Source organism: Anopheles stephensi, chromosome 3 (assembly GCF_013141755.1).
Source record: "Anopheles stephensi strain Indian chromosome 3, UCI_ANSTEP_V1.0, whole genome shotgun sequence".
Classification (NCBI taxonomy): domain Eukaryota; kingdom Metazoa; phylum Arthropoda; class Insecta; order Diptera; family Culicidae; genus Anopheles; species Anopheles stephensi.
The window spans coordinates 80,246,452-80,268,383 of record NC_050203.1 but is presented as its reverse complement, the minus strand read 5'-3'; the positions used below and the strand labels follow the sequence as shown (position 1 = coordinate 80,268,383).

Here is a 21,932-nt window from a genome sequence, read left to right as displayed (position 1 = left end):
AGTTAGAATTAAAGATCACTATCATAATCTGAAGAAACCAATCCAACACCTGATCTGGTGCGGATCATAGCACAAGCATAAGTAGGAGATGCATGAGGCCCCAGCCGTTCAAGAGATAGGAAGATAAGCTGGTTGCGAGGTTATGGGAACTTCGATCATTTAGAGGGTCCCGCACTACATAAGAGGCTTCGACATCTCCACTTGGCTTTTGGCTTTGGCACAGTCAACAGATTCTTAACCGAATAACTTAACCGTTGACCTCACCTATGAGAGCTTCTACAATCATGAGGGCTCAGTTAATTTACGTCTCCTTCTACCATCCAATTCGGCCATTCTTCTCTCATCAGGTTCAACCATGGCTTATTAACAAACACGTCAAGAAGGTTTGAAGTGGGCAGATTCAACCCCACAGAATGTCTTATATTTAGATTCTTGAGTCTAGACGAAGAAGCTAGGCCGTAGGTACGGTGAGACCTCAACTCGTCGAAGACTAGTTAGACCAGGTTTCCTTTGAAACGCTCCATATATTAAATGTTCACTCATAGAAATGTGTACTGAATAATATTTCCTCCGAAATCCAAAAAAGTATAACATTCGAACCAAATTGATCTGTTCTCTGTTCACTCAGGGCTGCAACACTTGTTTAATTAAGATGAACATTGTTGATAGAATGTTGTAATTTGCAATTATTATTTAACCCGGTTAAATTCACCTATCTGTCCAATAATCTCTAAATCTCTACAAATTAAATAAAATCCGTTCTCATCAGATCACAGCTCACACAACCGCCTTGACAACGCGAGATTCCTTTCACACAATGTGTTCATTGCAATAAATATTTCACACCAATTGTCGCACATTCTCTAACTTCTTTCATGCAACCTGTATAGTCGGTGAGGTGATTGATTGTTTAAAGCACAGCCGACTGGAGTGCAAAAGCTGTGGCGCTTCCATCGAGACTTCCGTCCGTGACATAAGACACAGCGGAGAACTGCTACGACATCTCTATCTCAAGGCTCGCTTGTCTTTTAATTTGCTCTCACGCACCGGACAACGCATCAGACGCCCTTTTTCGAGCACTGACAGCAGCCACGACAACCGTTTGATGGTTCGAAACGATTAACGGATGAAGGTGCGTTTTTTTTACCTCAAACAGATCGACCACAAACCCTCAAGGAGGCAATAAATCGTGAAGGGTAGTGGTTTTTGTTTCGAACCTAACGCCCTTTTACCCGTGCGGCGAGCGCTTCTGTTTGTGGCCATAAATGGGTCATATTATTCAAAGGTCCGATCCTAGCCACTATCTCGTGTGCGCTAGATGCACTAGATTTGTGTTGCTGCGACTGCTGGTCGTACAAAATGGGTGTGGATGGACATAAAGATCAGATGAAGTTGCTTCTGTATCTATTTCATTACACGAGCCGACAGCGTGACACAGGGCTGCAGACTGACGGATTTAATAACCATTTAAGAAACATCGCTTCGTACAAGATAAGTTTATGCAATAAAAAAGCCAGATCGAGAGAGGGAGACCCTTTCAGACATCTGTTCAGCACAACACTCAAGGGACGGATCTGCAAATTGAATATTATCGTTTAAATCCCGACTGCCATTTTTATTGCTGCACGGAAAGTGTTAAAGTGAGCGTGACCTTTAAATGGTCCGCACCGAAATTGCTAAATTGTAAATTTTGTAATCCTCCTAAAATAGCACAGCTAACGTGCGCCGGGGTCTAAGACAAAAAAGAAGAAAAAAAATCAGCGGGGCTCAAACATAATCATAATCATCATTTGTCTTTCCCCAAACAACAGGGCAAACCCCCGAAAGGATCTCCTCCGAAACCGGGAACTCGAACGACACCCGGGTGTGTGTGTGTGTGTGATGAAAAGTTCGTGCAAAAAAGGCGGCCCATTTTTCTTCGTAATGCAAACGCCCCCCTGACATTTTTTTTACTGCTGCTGATCGACCCAAAGAGTTTGTGCAAAACAAAAGTTTAAACCCTAAAATGCCGCCGTCAACGGTCGGACGATCGACGGCGATGAATGAAAGACTTCAATGCACCGCTGACGACGATACCGGCCTCGATCGGTCTCGTGCACCGTTGACGAATCTTCTGATGCCGAACCGGGCCGAAACGGCTGGGCCACCGATCGGAGACTGATCGTTACATACACCACCCGACTCCCACCCGTTACCCCTTCCCTTCCCTCCCTCTCTCTCTCTCTTCCCCTTTGCAGAACGATAGAAGTGGCAGCAGGTGGTATTAAGGGCGGATTTTCGTACACCGCATCGGACGGAGGCGCACGATCAGAGCAAATAAAACAAAAGACATCTACCACCACCACGGCTACCATCTCGGTGGCGATCGTGGCGAGCCTTGTGCCGCGATCCTGCCTGCACGACGATCGATGTTTTGGGTGGCAAAGGCGCGTCGTCGTCGGCGAAAGGAGGGGCGACCCAAAGAAGCAAATCTCCGAGAGTGAGCCGGAGCGGTTCACAACCCTCTATTATAAAGTGAACTTGTTTCGGGTGGATGTTTTCAGTGCAAATTTGTACGTACTAGCATTTAGTAGCGCGGGCTCGCGTGCAAGTGAAGTGACGTTGAGAGTCTACCGACAGCTTTTCTTGCAGACGGCGGTACAAAGCGGCAGCTGACGATCGGCAGTGGGATCAGTTAAGACGGGACCGAGGGCGGACGTGAGTGATCATGTGTGATGTGTGATAAAGTGACACAGAAATCGTTCTTAAGCTGATTTGACAGTGGAGAGCGCTTTCCAGAAAATGAACCGTAGTGAAAAGCGAAAGTGAACCTCGACCTACCTTTTGGTGAAATGCAACTCTCCACATGATCAAGTGATACAGTGATACGATACGCCGAAACGAAGAACACTTACATCATCTCCCGATCCAGATCCAGTTCGACCAGGTCTTGATCACTGCTGCTAACTCAGCTGCTGTCTGTCTCTCATCTTCCTTCCAACATCCTGATCATCTCGCTGGGCACCTCATAATGGTAACTTCACCACAAAAAAGGATAGACTCATTGACAAGTAACACACATAAAGAACGACAAAACATGACAACTCACGTGGAACTGTGTCCCCATGGTGGCACCTTCTCGTGTGATCTTACACGCAACAAGGGACATACAGCTAGCCGAGCATTTTGCTACAAATAGCATAATGGGGTTGAAAACGTATAAAGCTATCTCCCCATCGTCATCATCAGCGACCGATCATCGGTTGGTCGTGGAGTCGCTCATAAATCATACTCAACGCTCCACACGTTTATGGAAGCGGCATCCGACACCTCCGAGACGATCACAACGTGGCGTATTGCTTTCCGATCGCTTGTGAGCTTCTTCACGTGTTTCTGTGTGTGTGCGTGTGTGTGTGTGTATGGGAGTTCGTGACTCTTAGGGTAGGTCGTGGTTGACTCTGGACAGACAAGGTTTCAAGTGGATGTTATCTTTCCCGCAGCCACATGACACATAAGCTCCAGAGCACCTACCATGCAAGTGTCACTGTGGAGCGTGTTAGCTAGGTGAGCCCCGGAGGAGTGTAATTTGAGTGTTGCACTTATGTTGCGTGACCGAACCGATCTCAGAACCTGACGCACGCAGAATGGAAGGTGAAAGGACACCCACAAACGAACGAAGATGTGGAAGATTGGGATAAGTTCACAAAGTTCGCTAAAATGGGGGCTATTAATGGTCGGCGTTTTTTTTTTCTCTCCAACTTACCACCGAACGAGGTGCGTTATCGCGATGCTGATGACGAGACGAGATACGGTGGCGAGGGTTGAAATATTTAATTCTCGGCCGTGTAAACGGTTGTTCCAATTTACTCGCAACCTGAGCAGCCCGTGGAGTCTATGAGAGGGGCTGGCGAGCGCTAGACGAGTTATCTGATGAAGGTAGAGTGATGTTAAATTTGTCGCATTAATCCAGCGTGATCAGCTGTGAAGTTGAACTTATTGGAAGCTTACAAGAGACGGTAGCATGGTGGAATTTTCGTTCTATAATTTAAAGTTGAAGGAACATCCATGAGAAGGTTTGTTACAGATAAAGTTAAGATTAATTTAAATTGTATGCTTTGAAGATATCAGAGATTAGTGGTCAATTGGCTAAGTTCTTTGCCCAGCATAATCCCACATGAATAAGCCTAGCAATCTATTTAGGCTTTAACACAATCTCCTGTGGTCAGATGTCACTGAGCTCCTCTCAATCTTCAGAGTAATATCGTTGAAAGGTTGATTCTTCTGGACCATTAGCTTATTACTGACGATGACTTCTATAACACTGAGGAGGTACAGGGGCCAACGACGGTGGATTGGCCCATTTTCCAACTTCAATAATTTTACTTATTTACATACTTGCTCTTCCAGATATACGAATTCTGTTCTTAAATTTTCTAAGTTAAAATCTGGAAAATACTCGGCAATATCTATCGATTGTTGAGCTTGAGGTTCTGAGTCCATTGCATCTCGTATCAAAGCTTGGAGCTGTATCCTCCATGAGGACTTGAGTTGAACTTTTCTCCTTCACAACAGAGGTACACAGAGATGATATTCGCGGAAAATTATTCTACATACTACGAATAATCTCCTGAATTGCCCAAAAGTATGTAAATCCCTGTCAAGAAACACTTTAGCTCATAATTCTCGATTATCTCAAGAGTTCTCTGTAGACCGTAGGCTTGACTTGCCTGTACTAGCAGACTTAGCAACCGTACTGTCTCGATGTCCCCGATGGAAGTATCATTTTCCACACACAAAAGTGCTAATTCAATTCCCCGAAAACTTCAAACAAATCTTCCCCGATTCTAAGAAAAACGCACCCAAACACTCCCGACTGCGTCATGTAATAAAATTACGTACCAGAAGACACCTCCCGCAGAAAACATCACCAATGCTCTGCAGCAGCATTGTTACGATGGTACGATCCCTCTTTTCCAAGGAAACCATCAAAGCAACCGGAAATTGAGCGCATATCCGGAAGGGCAACACAAATAATAAAACTTTTGACTGTCGCGTAGCACGAATCAAACGAATTGGATAATTTATTCGATACTTCCCAACCCGGGCAGCAAATATTTCGAACCGAACATCCTACCCAATTAACATGGCTTCCCAAACACGCACCCTTCAAGGCTGCCGGAATGTCGCATGTGGCGGGCGGCGTGCATCAATCATCACACACACGCATTTATTGCTTCCGGCAAAGGATGTGCCCCATGCGCTTTCCTTGGCCATTTCCGCACGTTTCGAAAGTCAGGACCAGCTTTTCGATAACAGTGCCCACCCCCCGTGGTGATGGTGATTGGGATTTCCAAACAAGTCCTTCAAACAAACCTCACCCATACGTCGGTTGCATTCGAAATGAGTGTGTGGATGAATGCTTTAAAGATTGGTTCCGATTTTTCGGCGTGACAAAAATATGAATTTTGATTTACGAATTCTTTTGCCCGGAGAAAAACTCTCCATTGACACAACCTCCGTAGCACGGTGATTTAACCTTTAAAAACCGAAACATTTTCTATGTGCACCGTATCAACACACCCAAGTGGTGGCCGAGTTGGGCGATTCGCCAATTTGTTCACGCTTTGGTAACTTTTTGCTTCCACCGAGGAGAAGGTCGGTCACGTGAACGAGGGCAATAAAGCAAACACCGAGACGTTCGAAGATTTATCTACGCTACTGGAACTGAAGCCTGAAGCTGCGCTGGAGCGGCGATACCAGCTGCATGAATAATCATCACAGCTCGCCAGCCGCAAACAAACACAATGCTCCATAGCTCGAAAGCTCAGAATGTTCGATAATTCAATTTATCGCCTCACCGGGCATCATGGGGGGGAGGGCTCGTGGGAATCAGCGAATGATGCGCGATTTTCGCTGCAATCTGCAGACAACCTGGAGAGGGAGCCTGGAGAAACGCGACGACTCGCCCTAAATTTATCTGATCGGGCCGAGGAAGCTCATGATTGCGGCCGAACGATAGGGCGATAAAATTATTTACAAAATGCAGCAAACGATGCTTGGATGGAGGATGAATTTTCCCGCCGGCTACCAGGGAACTCTCGCTCTCTGTGCGCTGTGATAATTTTACGGCGCGATAAAATCATGATCTGAACCGTGAAACGGGCGAATCGGCCCACCGTTGGGATCGAAAAAATATTGATTATTTTTCATCATCGAACGGCTTCAAACCCTCAACCCCCAAGCGACGGATTGAATTACATTGTAGTATCATTATCCTGTTTGGGCGGCAATATTTTCAAAGCCCACCACCAACAGCCGGCACGAAATTCCCTTAAGCAGCGTTTCACCTTAACCGGGGCAGTCCTAGAGCGGTACGGCTTTAAAGTGGCGGTGCTCGTGCTGTGGTTGCAATAGCTATCATTGGATAACGACCGGATAATTGAAGGTCGTAAATATTAGGCCTCTTTTGTTTGATTTGAACGATTGAGCGAGTGAATCGATCGAGAGGTTGATGATATTTACAATTCACCACCATGTGCACCATACATTGTTGCATCCGTTTAGCAACAGACAGTCACATGTGACTAAGGAGTGCATCTCTTAGAATCGGACCGCTAAAAGACCCAATCCGATTACTTTTTGAAATTGGTTTGAAGTAGCAATAAGCTTTTGGGGTTTTGGGATCAAACGTACTTTATATGCTTATTGCTTCAGAGATAAATGAATGCATCAACTCCTTTAAATCTGAAGGATAAAATTGGATCATTGTCCAACCCGGTGGACAGCATGGCCACCATAGTATCGCCGGTCTGTGATGTCAGGTAATTGAATCTAATCTAAAAATTGAAACGATCCTTAGTGTGACCTTTCGAAAGGTATCATACACTTCTCAAGATATGGTCCGTTTTTATATTTTTAATAACCATTTTCATCGCCTTGTCCTCGAGATGTCTTTAGACGCAAGAGTCTAAAAATGCTCAGTTATTTTTGGCCTAGCTTATTTGTTTATTGCAAAGGAGTGGAAACATCTGGACTCAATATTTTGAAGCTGTCTGTTGACCATCGCAGGGTAGATTTTTGTCGTCCATTAGAAAATTAGCTTCCTATTTGGATTGAAAAGTAACCTTAAAAGCTTCTTATCGGTTATATTTGATGCGTCCTTGCGACCAAATTAATAAACTTGAAGACCCAAAACATTCTAGGAGAGATTCAATAGCATTTGTCGGCCAAGATGCCTTATCGTTCAAGATAAAATCCTTCTCATGAATGGTACCAAGAGAACCTTCCATTAAATTAGTCTTATCCACTTAAAGAACTCGTCCCTAATGATCTATCGAACTAAGAACCTAATCGTCCAAGCCTCATCCATCAAGAGACCCCGTAGATGAAGATGCCTTGTCGCCCAAAGCAGTTTCATCTACAAAGATAATTAGTCGTCCATGAGTCTTCTGCCAAGTATATTACCAAGAGCACTCGTAGTCAAAGACTTCCCAGCTAATAATAGAACACGTCATATGGACCAAGGAAACTAGGGACCTAGTCGTCCAAGTCTTATCCATTTAGAAACGTCGTAGTCCAGGAGACCTTATCGCCCAGGCAGCTTCATCTACCAACAGAATTTGTCTTTCATGAGTCCCCATCTACTGACGGCCTTGAAATCCCAAGGACTTTATTGTCTAAAGACATATTGATGTACATAGGCCTCCTCAGGATTCTATAGCACAATTTTCTTCAAATTGCTACAAATTGATACAAATTGGATTTAATAGATCTCGTCCACAGGCAATTCAAAGTAGAGCAGATTCTAAGTAAAGCTAGGAAATAATCAATCACCTCTCAATTTTACATGCAAAACAGGTTAAGCCTCAATAACTTTAAATTCATAACATCCCAAGCTAATTAACATTGTCCATCGAATTAACACCCCAAAAAGAACGGACATGAAAACCACGAGCGAAAAAACCGTCCTTCAACCAGACACGTAACATGAATAGTAGTATCTAATCGATTAGACTCCGGTTTAAAACACGCGCCGATCTGACACTGTTCCCCATGTTTTAATGTCACTCATTCTACAACATTGTTGCTAATCTGGTCAAAATCACACGAACAGCACACCCACCCACCGCACACCCCCCTTGGGCTAATGTAACGTACTAAGCCACCCTAGCGCCAGCGGTATTCGATTCGTAATGATGATTGATACGCATTCAAATTCACGATTTCAACACTCCTCATTCTGCACGCATCTGCACAGCTGTTCACCGGGTTCGGAATGGAGGTGCAAAACAAACAAAACTGTGTAATTAATGCTCGCAATCGAAGAAAAAACCCGCCCAGCAACTTCCAATCCATTCCCGGGCGGGACCATTCTCTCTGTACGCACCTCATGCGCACATATCACCAGCAGTTCGGTTCACCGTCCTGCCGAGTATGAAATAGAATATGTACGCGAACGCCCTTCTCCGGCTTTTGGGTGTGGACTGGCAGCAGATAAAGCGACAGCAGTCAATGGGGCAATGGAAAAAGAATTAGAAAATCATGCTCATGCACACACACTTTTCACTATCACGTAACCCTTACGCCAGCTGGACCGAGCGTATTCAGAGAAACGCATTGAAAACGCCACTATCCTGCCCGAGAGGTGATTTACGTGACACATTTCCCACCGGGCGCTCGATGTACCAGGGGCCCGGTTCTTCAAATGGGAACACCATCGACACCGACATCGGTCCTCGGGGTGTCAGAGGACAGAGTGCACGAAACGTCGGCTTGCGTCAGCTGCATTTCTCTGCCGCAAGTCGAGCGTCGGGCTCGAACGAGAATCGTCCAAAGTAAACACCCGTCGACCGGGGACTGAAAATTGGACGAACGGTTTAAAACCTGCTGACAGGTCACCTTTCGGACAATGCCGATGTTTGCTCGCCGGACTGCAAGAACCGGTGCCTGACAGCTGCGTGTACTCTACCGGTGATTAACCCGTCCGAAAAGCGGCCAGAGTCCAGATCATGTGCTCCTCGCACATGTGGTCCGCTAGAGTCCCTGACACCGCGGTACCGTTTGTAGCCATTCATTCATCGTTCACTGCTGTCCACGGTGTTCTGCACAGGTTGCAGCTTTCGCCCTTCGAGCAGGACAAACTGGACCAGCGGTGCGTAGCGCGCGATAAATTCAATCGCCCATTACGCAATGCGAACCACGTTGTCCCACTTTTGCCACTGCACTGAATCACTTTCGAACCGATCTGATCCGATGCCGAGTGGGTCAACCCGACCGAGTGCCAGTGGAAAGTGGTTTCGGAGTCACCAAGAACTCTCGAGTTTTAATGAATGAAGGCAGCCCAGCCAACCAGGACCAGGAGTTACTCAATTAGCAGGCGTGCACGCGGGATCTTTGGCCTAGATGTTGGGCCGGCGATGCATCTTCGAACGTCACGACTTGCGTGGCTTTGACTCCCGGAATCACACGCACGAGGTGCGTTCGTTCGGTAGTCTTAAAATCGTGCCACCTGCCATGTGCGCGCTCAGGTCACCGTTAATTATCTCAGCTGGCGAGTCTGGCGAAGGATTTGCACAAAGTAGCTAAACCTGGTGTCCAGCGTTGGGGTTTGTGTTTTCCCCGCGCCTTAATTGACTTTAACAAGCGCAGGCTGCTACCGATGCCGGCGGGCATATGTGCGGTGTGCTGCAACCTCACACCGGGCTATGGGATGGGACGCACTTCATCCGGAGCGAAAGTCCCACCGATTCCGTTGTTTGCGGTTTGGAACCACCGGCCGACGGTGATGAAATAGTCAATCAAAGTTAATCACATCGTCAGGCACGCAATTTTACGCGACAACTAACTGCTGGCTCCGTGTAGATCGAGTAGAGTGGTCAGAGGTCTCCTGCTGGTCGTTTGCAAAACCCAAACGTTGCAAACCTTCATGCTTTTGGGAGCGAATTGGATGATCATAATTGAAACTGGAGCAACTCCTAATGCCGATTTGGTAATGCTTTGGGCAAATTTCGCGACCGAAACATTAACCAGTTTCAAGGACACAAACACAGTCTGTGTGAATGCATAACGAATTTGATGTCACTCGATGTCGTGAGACTGCTGTGACGGCGAGAAAATTTTCCACCATACTACCATATTAGGGCGACACAGTAACTGTGACGTTCTTCCCTATTTTCCGATTTCCTTTCCTTTCCGGACATCCATACAAAAGCACGTATCGCACCCATCTACAACGCTCGCGAGAAGAATTCACTCCAATCGGCTCGAGTCGTATCGTGCCCGCGCGGCGCTCTAACGACCACCTCATTACACGTAATTGCGGTGGCAAGAACCGGCCGGGTTGGCCGGTACCACAGCCTTACGGCGAAGCACGAGCGACGACGACGGCGCCGTGACGGGCCACCAGGTGGGTGCTGCATTACAACAAGATAGATCGGCAAAGATAGGCAAAAGTCAAGTGCAGCATCGGCATCGCTTCCAGCCGGTCGTAAATGAAGATGTGAAACAGTGATGTGTCTTCTCAGCGGGCACGAAATCATGATGATGATGATGATGATGGTTTGAGATCGATTGGTGATTGGGGAACTGTTGCGATGGAGTTGTTTTTTTGTTGTTGCGATTAGTTGCGGTATTGTGGAAGCACGCCACATTTCGTACGCATCCGAGCTTCATGCACCTCAAATATAGTAATTTTTTCTTCTTCTGTTGCATCCAATACTTTACAATGGAGACCATCGAACGGTTGTCAATAATAATCGCTTCACTGAGCTGAACTCGGATGAACGAACATAGCCTAGTGCTTGTGTCTGTGCAGGAATGCAGGTTGGATTTTGTACGGAAAATACCTGATAGCACACACGACACACGGGTGGGTCATCCGTAGCCGCATGTGCTTATTCTCACGAGAATTCCTGCTCATTGAACTATATTTTGAATTAATATACAGTGGGTCAGATACAAAATGGGACATGCAAATATTATGTATGAAATTTTTTTTAAAACATTTTAACTTAAAAAACACATGCAAAACCATCGTCGTTAACGTTAAACGAGTTATCGTAGTTGGAGTAGGAGTCCCAATTCATATGAGAGCAAATGTAGCTTTTCGATGACGTTAAGCTTCAGACGCTATTTCGTGGGGCTACTATAGTTTAGCCTTTCGCCCCTATATAAACATTACACCACAGCTATCATTGAAAGTAAATATAATTCAACCCTCATATCACTTTCATATGAAACGCTACTCATGGTGCAGAATAGCGTCTTCACCACTTCATCCAGCTGACAATGCCTTTTCTACACCTTCTCCCCACACAGACAACCATGACGATCGTTACTGTCCGCTGACCTTCAATATGTAGCTCCTGTCTTACTTTCCTACCCCCTTTTCCCCCAGCCACCGTTAGCGACATGCTTTCTCCTGTTCCTTTTGGTGCTTGCCTACCACAGCGGTGTTTCGGCGAAAGGAATCAAGCAGAAGCGCCTCGTCATCGATCTGAGAGATCCGCTGCTGACCGATCCCTCCTCCGTTTACTTCCCACGCCCGACCGTACTCCCGTCCACCTACACATCTCCCCCAACGTTCTACGGATCTTCGTCCCATGCGGGCATCGCACCGTACAGTCACGGCCATTCGCGGGTAGTGTCACCGCTGAAACCGACCACCCTGTTCAATGAGAATCTGTTCCAGTACTCCAACTATGGGTCACCGTTTCCCTTCCTGACCGGCAATCATCTGAGCTTGGGCGATGAGGAAACGTACATTGCCGACGGTCGCATCCTCAAGCAGTACGCCGTGATGGAGTTCCACGCGGAGGAACACGAACGCAATCAGTACCATCAGCAGCAGCTGCTGCAAGGTTCCGGTGCGTTCCGTACACCGGCCGGAACACCGTACCCGACGACGACTTCCTACTTCGGCAAGTTCCCTGCGCCGTACGACCCACTGTACAGTACGTCCTTTAGCCAACCGCTGCCGCCACAGCTTCCACCGGTCCAACTGAGCAGCTTTAATCCCCGGTTCGGTGTACAGCACGAACATCAGCGATCGCCCCTGCTGACGAAGAACCATGGTCCGATCGCACTGGGGTCCGGTTCGCTCGGTTACATACACGGTCCGAACGGTGTTACCGTAGGGTCCGGTTCGCTTGGCTACATTAGCCACCAGCAGCACCGGGAAACGTTGGCCGAGCTGATCGAGCGCAAAAAATCGAAACACCTGCCAAGCCCACTGACCTTTGGCCATAATCATAACTGATGAATCCGAGCGGCACCGATCGATCCGAGACCCCCCTTGCCAAACACCGGGGTGCTGCCGGGTGCGCCATACGACAATTTGTTGGAGTGTAGAATGTGTATCGTTAGGTCCGTTAGAGGCGTGTGTGCTTGTGCTTGTGTGTGTGTACAGAGAAAGGGCAAGGAAGCTGTAATGTAAATATCGAACGAAATGGGCGGCGTGCCCTGCCTATTCCTATTGCGGCGCGGCAGCCCGCTTCACTGTTTAGTGGCGAATTCGTTATCTTTCTCGTTGTTAATAAAGTGTAAACTAAACTATTTAAACCATTAAACACACTTACGGGCTCTTCTTTGGATACATTGATGCTGTTGGTGGTGAGCATACAACATCCGATTTGGAGTTCTCAAAGATGGAGTCGCTTTAGTCACTTATTTAAGGACGCTGAGATAAAGTCATTACCTCTGGTGAAGTCTTCAGGTAGGTACGTCTACTTCTGACTAGTAGCTCCATATTCTCTAGATAAGTCATCCAAGAATAACAATCGTGCAAAGAAAGATACGAAAGAAAAATTGTCAGTTTTATACTAAAGTAAAATATAACATCAGGGTTAGTGAGGCACGTGTTAGCTGTTCATCTTGCTCGGACATACAAAATCCATGACGTCAAATGTGAGAGAAAATCCGTCGACTTAGGTTATCTTTCTCCAATGCACTTAGCCAAGTTGTTTGTAGAAACGCGTGACGCTAGAAATCTTAAGAGCCAAAAGGTAAACAAACCCCTAGCAGACTCTTGACCACTCTTGACGAATCTTGTCGACTACGTTCTAATGGACTACACTTCTTAAAACTTGTACTCTAATGCACTGCTACTGGCATGGTGCTAAAGACTGTAAGAAAAGCTCACGTGGAGCTGTACACACCATCGGATTAGATTCGTTATCAATAGCTGTCGATCCATATAAATGGTTTACGACTTCTCACCACGCGACACAGAATTATTGGACGTAATGGCGAACAAGCTTACGATCGTGCTGGTGACGCTAAGCGTAGTGGCTGTTTGTGTACAATCACACACCCTGCACAATAACAGGCCAATCCATCCTGTTCGCCGATTTGCCCCAATAGCACCATATTTAGCTGCCAAACGTATCGTCGGAGGATTTGCGATCGACATCACTGACGCCCCATATCAGGTGTCCGTCCAGCACGACAACGAACACGTCTGCGGAGGGTCAATTCTCAATAGAAAGTGGATTCTTTCGGCAGCGCACTGCTACAACGATGAGTCACTATCGCAATCGACTGTACGCGTGGGATCGTCCGAGCATGCATCCGGTGGAACTGTTATGAAGGTGGCACGCATCATACCCTATCCGCACCATAGCTCCAACACCAACAATTACGATATCGCACTGCTGGAACTGAAAAGTGAGCTCACCTTTAGCGACAAGGTTCAGCCGGTTGTGCTTCCGGAGCAGGATGAACCGATCGTGGAAGGTACCATGGGTATCGTGTCCGGTTGGGGACTGACGCTAAGCGATGCCGACTCGAACGATGTTCTACGAGCGACCAACGTGCCGACCGTGAATCAGCAGGAGTGCAACAAGGCGTACCATTCGTATGGTGGAATTACGGAGCAAATGTTTTGTGCCGGGTACAAGCACGGTGGTCAGGATACGTGCAGGAAAGATTCCGGTGGCCCATTCGTTGCTGAGGGTAAGCTGATCGGAGTGATCTCTTGGGGTCACGAGTGTGCTATGGCGGGTTATCCGGGAGTTTATGCGCGGGTGGCTAGCGTGCGGGAGTGGATTCGTGAGCATAGCGGGGCATAGGAAGCAGTCTTCGGAACTTAAATTACAGTCATGAACCGCATTCTAGAATATTAATAAATTATATTCCATCAACATAGCCTCCATGGTCCTAATTATTTTCCTGTGCTGATCATCTGCCATTGGAACTTGTTATGGAATAATTGCATGTGGGACTACAGCTATGGTCTTAAATAACTTGTAAAAGTTAATTTTGAATATGACTTTAACTTGTGTCCAGCCACATGGGACACACAAATATGCAGTGAACATTAGATATTGATGACTCATGTGCTGAGATAATCGATATCGCTTTCGCCTACCGCTTTCAAGTACCTGTGAGATAAGAAAATCTAGAATCGTCACAGAGTAACTAGTTTGAGGGAGAAAAAGCAGGAGAAAGAAATATTTCAAACATGTGGTACAACATATCAGAGAATGTGTAAGAAGCATTTGGAGTATATGAAATAGACCTCAATAATGGAGCTACACAATTTAGAGTTCATCGATTTCGTAGCCATTATTACTTTAAAGCATCTGAAAATTAAAGTTCTTGCTGAACAGAGTACTATCAGAGCTGATGTCCTGTATAGTGTCGCAAGTAGTACAGTAGCTTACGTTAGGTGCGTTGAGTCTATTGGTTGAATAAGCCATGATCTTTGACCCAAATGAATCATTGACCCAAAAGTACTTCTAATTATTCGTCCTCCACAGTGACGCTACAACCTCAGATGGTCTTGCTCTGCAGTTTCCAGCTTTCTTATTTGCTTATAAATTTGTTTCCGGATAGACAGACCTGAAGTCAAGGAAACGATCCTGATAGGATTACGTCAAGGTTTTGTCCATTTATTACCAGTCGAATCGCAATGAACTTCACTATAACTTCAAAATGTTCAATCTGTACATCACTGAAACCAAACATTGAATGAGGCTTACATGCTCAATTAAGAAGGCATCTCAGTGCATAGAACCAGTGACGAATCAATCTAGGAGCGGAAGGAGCGGCCGCTCGGGGCCTCGTTGGTTAGAGGGACTTCGTAGGTGAGGGAAATCCTGTTGTTTCCCTGTAATATCCACCATTAGAGGGACCTCAACTGCCATTCTGCTCGAGGCCTCCAAATATCTTGACCCACTACTGCATAGAACTGCCAACATTTTTTTGTTCAAGTCATAAGGTTTGCCAAGGCTTGATTTTCACTCTAAGTATCGTGGCTAAAGACCCTCCAAAGTTTTCCATCAAGCTTTACGCTTGGGATTACTCACATCCCCATGCGTTTGTTTACAATACAAAAGATGCACGCGACTTGAGCAGCCTGTACAAACCGAAGGGTTTATCCACCATTCAATACTACACTTCTAGCGTCTTGGTCATTTTCGAGTGGAAATGGTATTGTTATCAATTTCTTGACAAAATAAATAAAACTCTTTAAAACATATTACGCTGGAAAACACGGGACCTAACACGGTTTTGCCAAGCTCACGTGGACAACGATCATTGATGAGCCTATCGGCTAATCCCGTCAAATCAATGCGTGAATCAATAAGAGGATTATCATAGCCATATAAATAGTAAACCACACTTCTTCACTTATCATACGAGTATTGGACACGATGTCGAACAAGATTACAACTCTCCTGACTCTTCTGGTTGCAGCAGTTGCTTGCGTTGGGGCACAAGCCTCTCTACGACATTGGTTTGTAAGGCCACTGCCCCATCATGGCGTTGGACCACGCATCGTAGGTGGATTCGAGATCAACGTGTCGGAGACTCCGTATCAGGTGTCGTTACAGTACCACCATCAACACATCTGTGGAGGTTCCGTGCTTTCCAACAAATGGATCCTAACAGCAGCTCACTGCACAAACGTTACCCTTCCCTCAAGCTTCACCGTGCGCCTGGGATCTTCCAAGCACGCATCCGATGGACAGGTGGCCCGAGTTTCGCAAATCATTCGTCACCCAAACTATCGCCAGAACACAACGGATTACGATTACTCCCTGCTGGAATTGGAGGAAGCAGTCACCTTCAGCAACGTGATTCAACCGATCACTCTTCCTAAGCAGGATGAAGCTGTGTTGGATGGAACCATGATGACCGTATCTGGTTGGGGAAATACGCAAAATACTGCCGAATCGAACGCTACTCTACGAGCCGTCAACGTACCGACCATTAACCAAGAGGAATGCGACAAGGCTTACCGACGATTTGGAGGAATCACTGATCGTATGCTGTGTGCCGGATATCAGCAGGGGGCGATGGACTCTTGCCAGGGAGACTCTGGTGGTCCGCTGGTCGCGCACGGAAAGCTGATTGGCGTTGTTTCGTGGGGATTCGGATGCGCTCAGGCTGGATATCCGGGTGTATACTCGCGGGTGGCCTGTGTTCGCGATTGGGTTCGAGAAAACAGTGGAGTGTAAGGATTGTCTAATTTTTCAGCGAGCATTTGTTATGTAAATGAATCGAAATAAAATAAAATAATGTTATTAATCTTACTTATTTGCTTCGATGTAAACTAATCTTATCGATCACACAAAGCTGTGACATACTTCGACGGTCTGTCTAGCACGGTGAAGACAGTAGATTGGCTATCAATTGATCCTCCTTAGGAAGGATTGTCTAGCCGTCTGAGAGGTAAAAAATCGGTATGATAATCTACTGTTTTAAGGACAGCAGACTGGTAAGTCGGAAAGCGGGTGATATACTATCAGTTAAGCACAGTTAATTATTGTCAGAGATGGGAGGCTAGCAGTGCAGTATAAAATGAGCTATTTTTCTTCAATCATCATACAAGTAGTAGACACAATGCCGAGTAAGCTAGCAAATCTTGTAGCCATTCTCGTAGCATTAGCTACTTGCGTTCAGGGGCAGCCTGCGCTTAGACCTCAGCCATCAGGTGGACATCGCATCGTCGGTGGATTCGAGATCGACATCTCCGACACTCCGTACCAGGTGTCGCTACAGTACCTTGACAGTCTTCGATGTGGAGGATCGGTGCTGAACAGTAAATGGATTCTTACTGCAGCTCACTGCACGGATAATATACCACCATACGCTCTGGTTGTTCGTTACGGATCATCGAGACACGAGTCCGGTGGAACGGTTGTGTTAGTTAAACGCATCGTGCAGCATCCAAGCTACAATAGTGGCACTATCGACTATGACTACTCATTGCTGGAAGTGGAAGACGAGCTTACCTTTAGCGATGTGGTACAACCGATTGCTCTACCGGAGCAGGATGAAGCTGTGATGGATGGAACTATGGCGACCGTCTCCGGTTGGGGTTACACCCATAATGCTGCTGAGTCTAACGCTGTTCTACGGGCAGCCAACGTGCCGACCGTGAGCCAACACGATTGTTCGATGGCTTACTCGATCGAAATAATCACCGATCGTATGCTGTGCGCTGGATACCAGCAGGGCGGTAAGGACGCTTGCCAGGGAGATTCGGGAGGTCCGCTCGTTGCTGATGGGAAGCTGATTGGAGTTGTTTCTTGGGGCGTTGGCTGTGCTCAGGCTGGATATCCGGGAGTGTACTCGCGCGTGGCCACTGTTCGGGATTGGATTCGGGAAAACAGTGGAGTGTAAATTATAAGTTAATGCGTAATGTACATCAGTAATGCAGAAATAAATTGAACAAATATGACAAAAAGCAATAAGTATTTTTTGAATGAAATTTTTGTTTAAACGCAAGGCAAAGGCCTCGAGTGAGAGAAAGATGCTCAGAAAGATATCTAGCCCTGTAAGTGTCGAAAGACAATTGAGCAGCCGTTGCAATGACGAGCTCTACAAACTTTATGATAGCATCACGATCGTGAAATCGAATTAGACTCGTCAGGATCCGGTGGGTTGGTCATGCTATGAGAATGGCACCAACCCCGTGAAATTCTTTTAGGTCTGAATGAAGGTTTTTGCACTAAGTCAAGACCATAAAACCCCTGGTAGGTCTAGCCGCTATCTTGAAAAGCAAATCATGATATGAAAAATTTAATTAATATATTGAAAATTGATAGTCCGGTGGTCGATGCGATAGTGACACCAGGCTTCGCACGGCAGGACTGGGGATCAAATCCTATCCGAGCAGTAGTGAACACAGACTATCCAACTACCTCGTATCGAGAAGTCTAGTAAGCCAGAAATGTCAGGGATGGCTTTAAGAGGTCGTTAAGCCAAGGCGAGAGAGAGAGAGAGGGAGATTCAGATAGAAATTTGAATAATGTATAGTCAATTTAAATTCAGGTCGTTTTAAACCCTCGCGAAGCTGATTAGCTTTGACTGCTCAGCATAATCCTTTTCAAACAAGTTTTTGACATGTTTAGTACACTGATCAGGACTAACTTAACGAAACGTGACTAAAGCACTCAAGATTTGTTGGGATTGCCCTCCATATGCTGCACATTTTTCAAACTGCCTACTCTGAAGTGGCAGGATTTGAGGTCTACTCATCAAAACTTCCACAAGCGTATCAAGAATCTCTCATGAAACGGTTAAACCATTTACAACTCTGACGTACGATCTCGCGTGTCTGATGCCACTGATATCACTATCACCTAATCCTATCGAATTATTGCCAAAGAGCACTAGGACACCGCGAGGATGTATAAATAGTGAACAACTGCTTCTCCACTAATCATACGAGAATCGGACACGATGTCGAACAAGATTGCAATCCTCCTGGCTATTCTGGTTGCGGTAGTTGCCTGCGTTGAGGTGCAAGCCTCGCAGCGACCTCGCTACGCCCGACCACTGCCCCACTTCCTGCCCAGACCGCAGTATAGCGTTGGACATCGCATCGTAGGTGGATTCGAGATCGACGTGTCGGAGACTCCGTATCAAGTGTCGCTGCAATACTTCAGAAGCCATCGCTGCGGAGGATCCGTGCTGAACAACAAGTGGGTCCTGACAGCTGCTCACTGCACGGATGGTCTCGACGCTAGCAGCCTCTCTGTACGCCTGGGATCTTCCAAACACGCTTCCGGTGGTACCGTTGTCCGCGTGGCACGTATTGTGGAACACCCGAAGTACGACGGCAACACCATCGACCACGATTACTGTCTGCTGGAGCTGGAAAGCGAGCTTACCTTCAGCAATGCAGTTCAGCCGATTGCTCTTCCCGAGCAGGACGAACCGGTGGAGGATGGAACCATGGCGACCGTCTCTGGATGGGGTAACACGCAAAGCGCCAGCGAATCGAACGCTATTCTGCGGGCAGCCAACGTGCCGACCGTGAATCAGCAGGAGTGTGAAAAGGCCTACGGTACGACCCCAGGAATCACCGACCAAATGCTGTGCGCTGGATACCAGCAGGGCGGTAAGGACGCTTGCCAGGGAGATTCGGGAGGTCCGCTGGTCGCTGACGGAAAACTGATTGGCGTTGTTTCGTGGGGTTTCGGATGCGCTCAGGCTGGATACCCGGGAGTGTACTCGCGTGTGGCCAGCGTTCGTGACTGGGTGCGTGAGAACAGTGGAGTGTAAAATGCGCTCAATCGCTAGTCGGTAGTCGACACTAATTTATGATGAACGAACAAAATTGAAGAAGTAAATAAATTGAATTGATGAATTGCATATAATTGAAGCTTTTAGAATAATTATTTTCTCAGTTGCTCAATGCCTTATGCCGAAATCATGTTGACAAAAATAATGACAAAGCTGTGAAAAATTCAACGGTCGATTTGAGCGTAATAGCCTGCTTCGTAAATTTTATCATAGAGGGCGCTATTGTTCACGAGGAGAAAAAGATCGGCAGATGATAGCCCACTCGTGACGGACTACTAAACGTGCTAAGAGGAATTGTTGTTAGCTTGGGAGGAGTAAAACGGCACTCTCAAAAGGAAACCTCTTAATAAGACCTCACGACGAACCTGATGTTTTAGGACCTCACAATTCTCTTTTTCTTCTCGTTTGGTACAACAACTTCAAGAGATCTTGGCCAGCCAAATCTAGCTTCCCTGACCTTTTATTATCCTGATGTTTAATTTATTTATTTTGCCATTGGGGCGCCCTAACAAAACGAATAAAATTTGTAAAAGTGAAGCCAATTCTTGGTTACTCAAAGTGTAGGCAAAAAGTTTTCTTGGTGCTTCTCTTTCGTTGAAAGTACAGGCTCCATTGCTTCCTACCAGACCATTCCGTCTATACTGATTTTTTTTTCTATTCTCCAATTATCTGGATGGGATTTGATGACAGGGATAGTGGAAACTGGATTTTGAAAAATCCACCGTTTATTTCCATATCGCGCAATATACAAGTACAAAGGAATGTACACGGCTCGAGTTATTCGGCAAAAAACACGACACTTAAGAAAATGCAGTCTCGACGCGGCGCGCGACCATAAGCCAGGACTGGAGATCGCTGAGCGTTAGGAAAACCCGCCAACACCGACCGATAATCTTATTTAACGAGCATTTCAAATAGTTAACCGAAATCATCGCGCGTCACGCTAACGGGTTGGGATTATTGTCCTCGAGTGTCTGATAGTGGTCAGACATCAATTATTTACTTAGTACGATAAACAACGCTCCTCTCAAGTGCTGCGCTCGGGATGGAAAGGGTTTCTCCACCAAAGTGAGCATCGTCTTCCCCGAGCCGACAAGTTTGATATGTCTGAAGTGGACATAAGATGGGGGCTGTTATCGAGTACTGTTCAATAAAAAAAGGAATTTAACGCTTCTCAAGTGCTATTACACTAAGAATGGGTATACAAATTCTAGCGATCAACGATTGATATCGTTATCAATTAATACAACAGAAAGGCACAAGTTCAATGCCATCTACTGTCTTCGCTATATATACCTGATCAGTACGATCCGTTGGCCATACAAGTGTCGGACAAGATGTCGAACAAGATAGCAATCCTTCTGGCAGTTCTAGTTGCGGTGGTGGCCTGCGTTCAGGCACAGGCCAACCAGCGTCATCGGTTGGTCCGACCGGAGCCAAGATTCTCACCGCGCCCACGGTACGCCGTCGGCCAACGTATCGTCGGTGGATTCGAGATCGACGTCTCCGATGCTCCGTATCAGGTGTCGCTGCAGTACAACAAGCGTCACAACTGCGGAGGATCCGTCCTGTCCAGCAAGTGGGTCCTGACGGCCGCTCACTGCACTGCCGGCGCATCCGCTTCCAGCCTGACCGTACGCTTGGGATCCTCGAGACACGCTTCCGGTGGTACCGTGGTCCGTGTTGCACGTGTCGTGCAGCACCCTAGCTACGACAGCAACAACATCGATTACGACTACTCCCTGCTGGAGCTGGAGAGCGAGCTTACCTTCAGCGACGATGTGCAGCCAGTGGGTCTGCCGAAACAGGACGAACCAGTCAAGGATGGAACCATGACGACGGTGTCTGGATGGGGTAATACACAAAGCGCCAGCGAATCGAACGCTGTTCTGCGGGCAGCCAACGTGCCGACCGTGAATCAGCAGGAGTGTGACAAGGCCTACAGTTCGTTCGGAGGAGTGACCGATCGTATGCTGTGCGCTGGATACCAGCAGGGCGGTAAGGACGCTTGCCAGGGAGATTCGGGAGGTCCGCTGGTTGCTGATGGCAAGCTGGTTGGTGTTGTTTCGTGGGGATATGGCTGTGCTCAGGCTGGATACCCGGGAGTGTACTCGCGTGTGGCCAGCGTTCGTGACTGGGTGCGTGAGAACAGTGGAGTGTAAACCGTTTTCCAACGAAACCTTCTCATGGAAAAATCTGAAAATGACAAAATAAAACTGAACTGAAGCAATTATTGAATCAAACGCCTAATATTTAATTGCGGATGACAAAAGATAACAAGTAAGAAGCCGACTTACTTCGTAATAAATAGAAATGTTCTTAGAATACAGAACAGCACTGACCAGGATCAGCTTCCCGCTCACAAACTGTATTTTTCGATTCTTATTTCGAAAATTTAAATTCCTTTTCGAACGTCA

General features: G+C 46.7%; 6 protein-coding genes across 6 annotated transcripts; all 6 read left to right on the top strand.

Annotated features, from left to right (window-relative positions):
* Positions 1–2,498: 2,498 nt before the first annotated feature.
* LOC118509182 lies at positions 2,499–12,545 on the top strand. The gene is made up of 2 exons (XM_036049448.1): positions 2,499–3,013; positions 11,375–12,545. The coding sequence occupies exons 1-2, from the start codon at positions 3,011–3,013 to the stop codon at positions 12,233–12,235; spliced, it is 864 nt and encodes a 287-aa protein (XP_035905341.1). The 5' UTR covers positions 2,499–3,010; the 3' UTR covers positions 12,236–12,545.
* Positions 12,546–13,176: 631 nt separating this feature from the next.
* On the top strand, positions 13,177–14,236 carry LOC118509176 (trypsin-5-like). The gene has a single exon (XM_036049441.1). The coding sequence runs from the start codon at positions 13,221–13,223 to the stop codon at positions 14,043–14,045; it is 825 nt and encodes a 274-aa protein (XP_035905334.1). The 5' UTR covers positions 13,177–13,220; the 3' UTR covers positions 14,046–14,236.
* Positions 14,237–15,614: 1,378 nt separating this feature from the next.
* On the top strand, positions 15,615–16,514 carry LOC118509179 (trypsin-1-like). The gene has a single exon (XM_036049444.1). It carries the CDS (start codon positions 15,633–15,635, stop codon positions 16,437–16,439), a length of 807 nt encoding a protein of 268 aa, XP_035905337.1. The 5' UTR covers positions 15,615–15,632; the 3' UTR covers positions 16,440–16,514.
* Positions 16,515–16,807: 293 nt separating this feature from the next.
* Positions 16,808–17,675, top strand: LOC118509180 (trypsin-7-like). The gene has a single exon (XM_036049445.1). The coding sequence runs from the start codon at positions 16,825–16,827 to the stop codon at positions 17,605–17,607; it is 783 nt and encodes a 260-aa protein (XP_035905338.1). The 5' UTR covers positions 16,808–16,824; the 3' UTR covers positions 17,608–17,675.
* A 963-nt stretch (positions 17,676–18,638) lies between these two features.
* On the top strand, positions 18,639–19,589 carry LOC118509177 (trypsin-1-like). Its single transcript, XM_036049442.1, has one exon. The coding sequence runs from the start codon at positions 18,670–18,672 to the stop codon at positions 19,492–19,494; it is 825 nt and encodes a 274-aa protein (XP_035905335.1). The 5' UTR covers positions 18,639–18,669; the 3' UTR covers positions 19,495–19,589.
* A 1,111-nt stretch (positions 19,590–20,700) lies between these two features.
* Positions 20,701–21,753, top strand: LOC118509178 (trypsin-1). Its single transcript, XM_036049443.1, has one exon. It carries the CDS (start codon positions 20,853–20,855, stop codon positions 21,675–21,677), a length of 825 nt encoding a protein of 274 aa, XP_035905336.1. The 5' UTR covers positions 20,701–20,852; the 3' UTR covers positions 21,678–21,753.
* Positions 21,754–21,932: the final 179 nt, after the last annotated feature.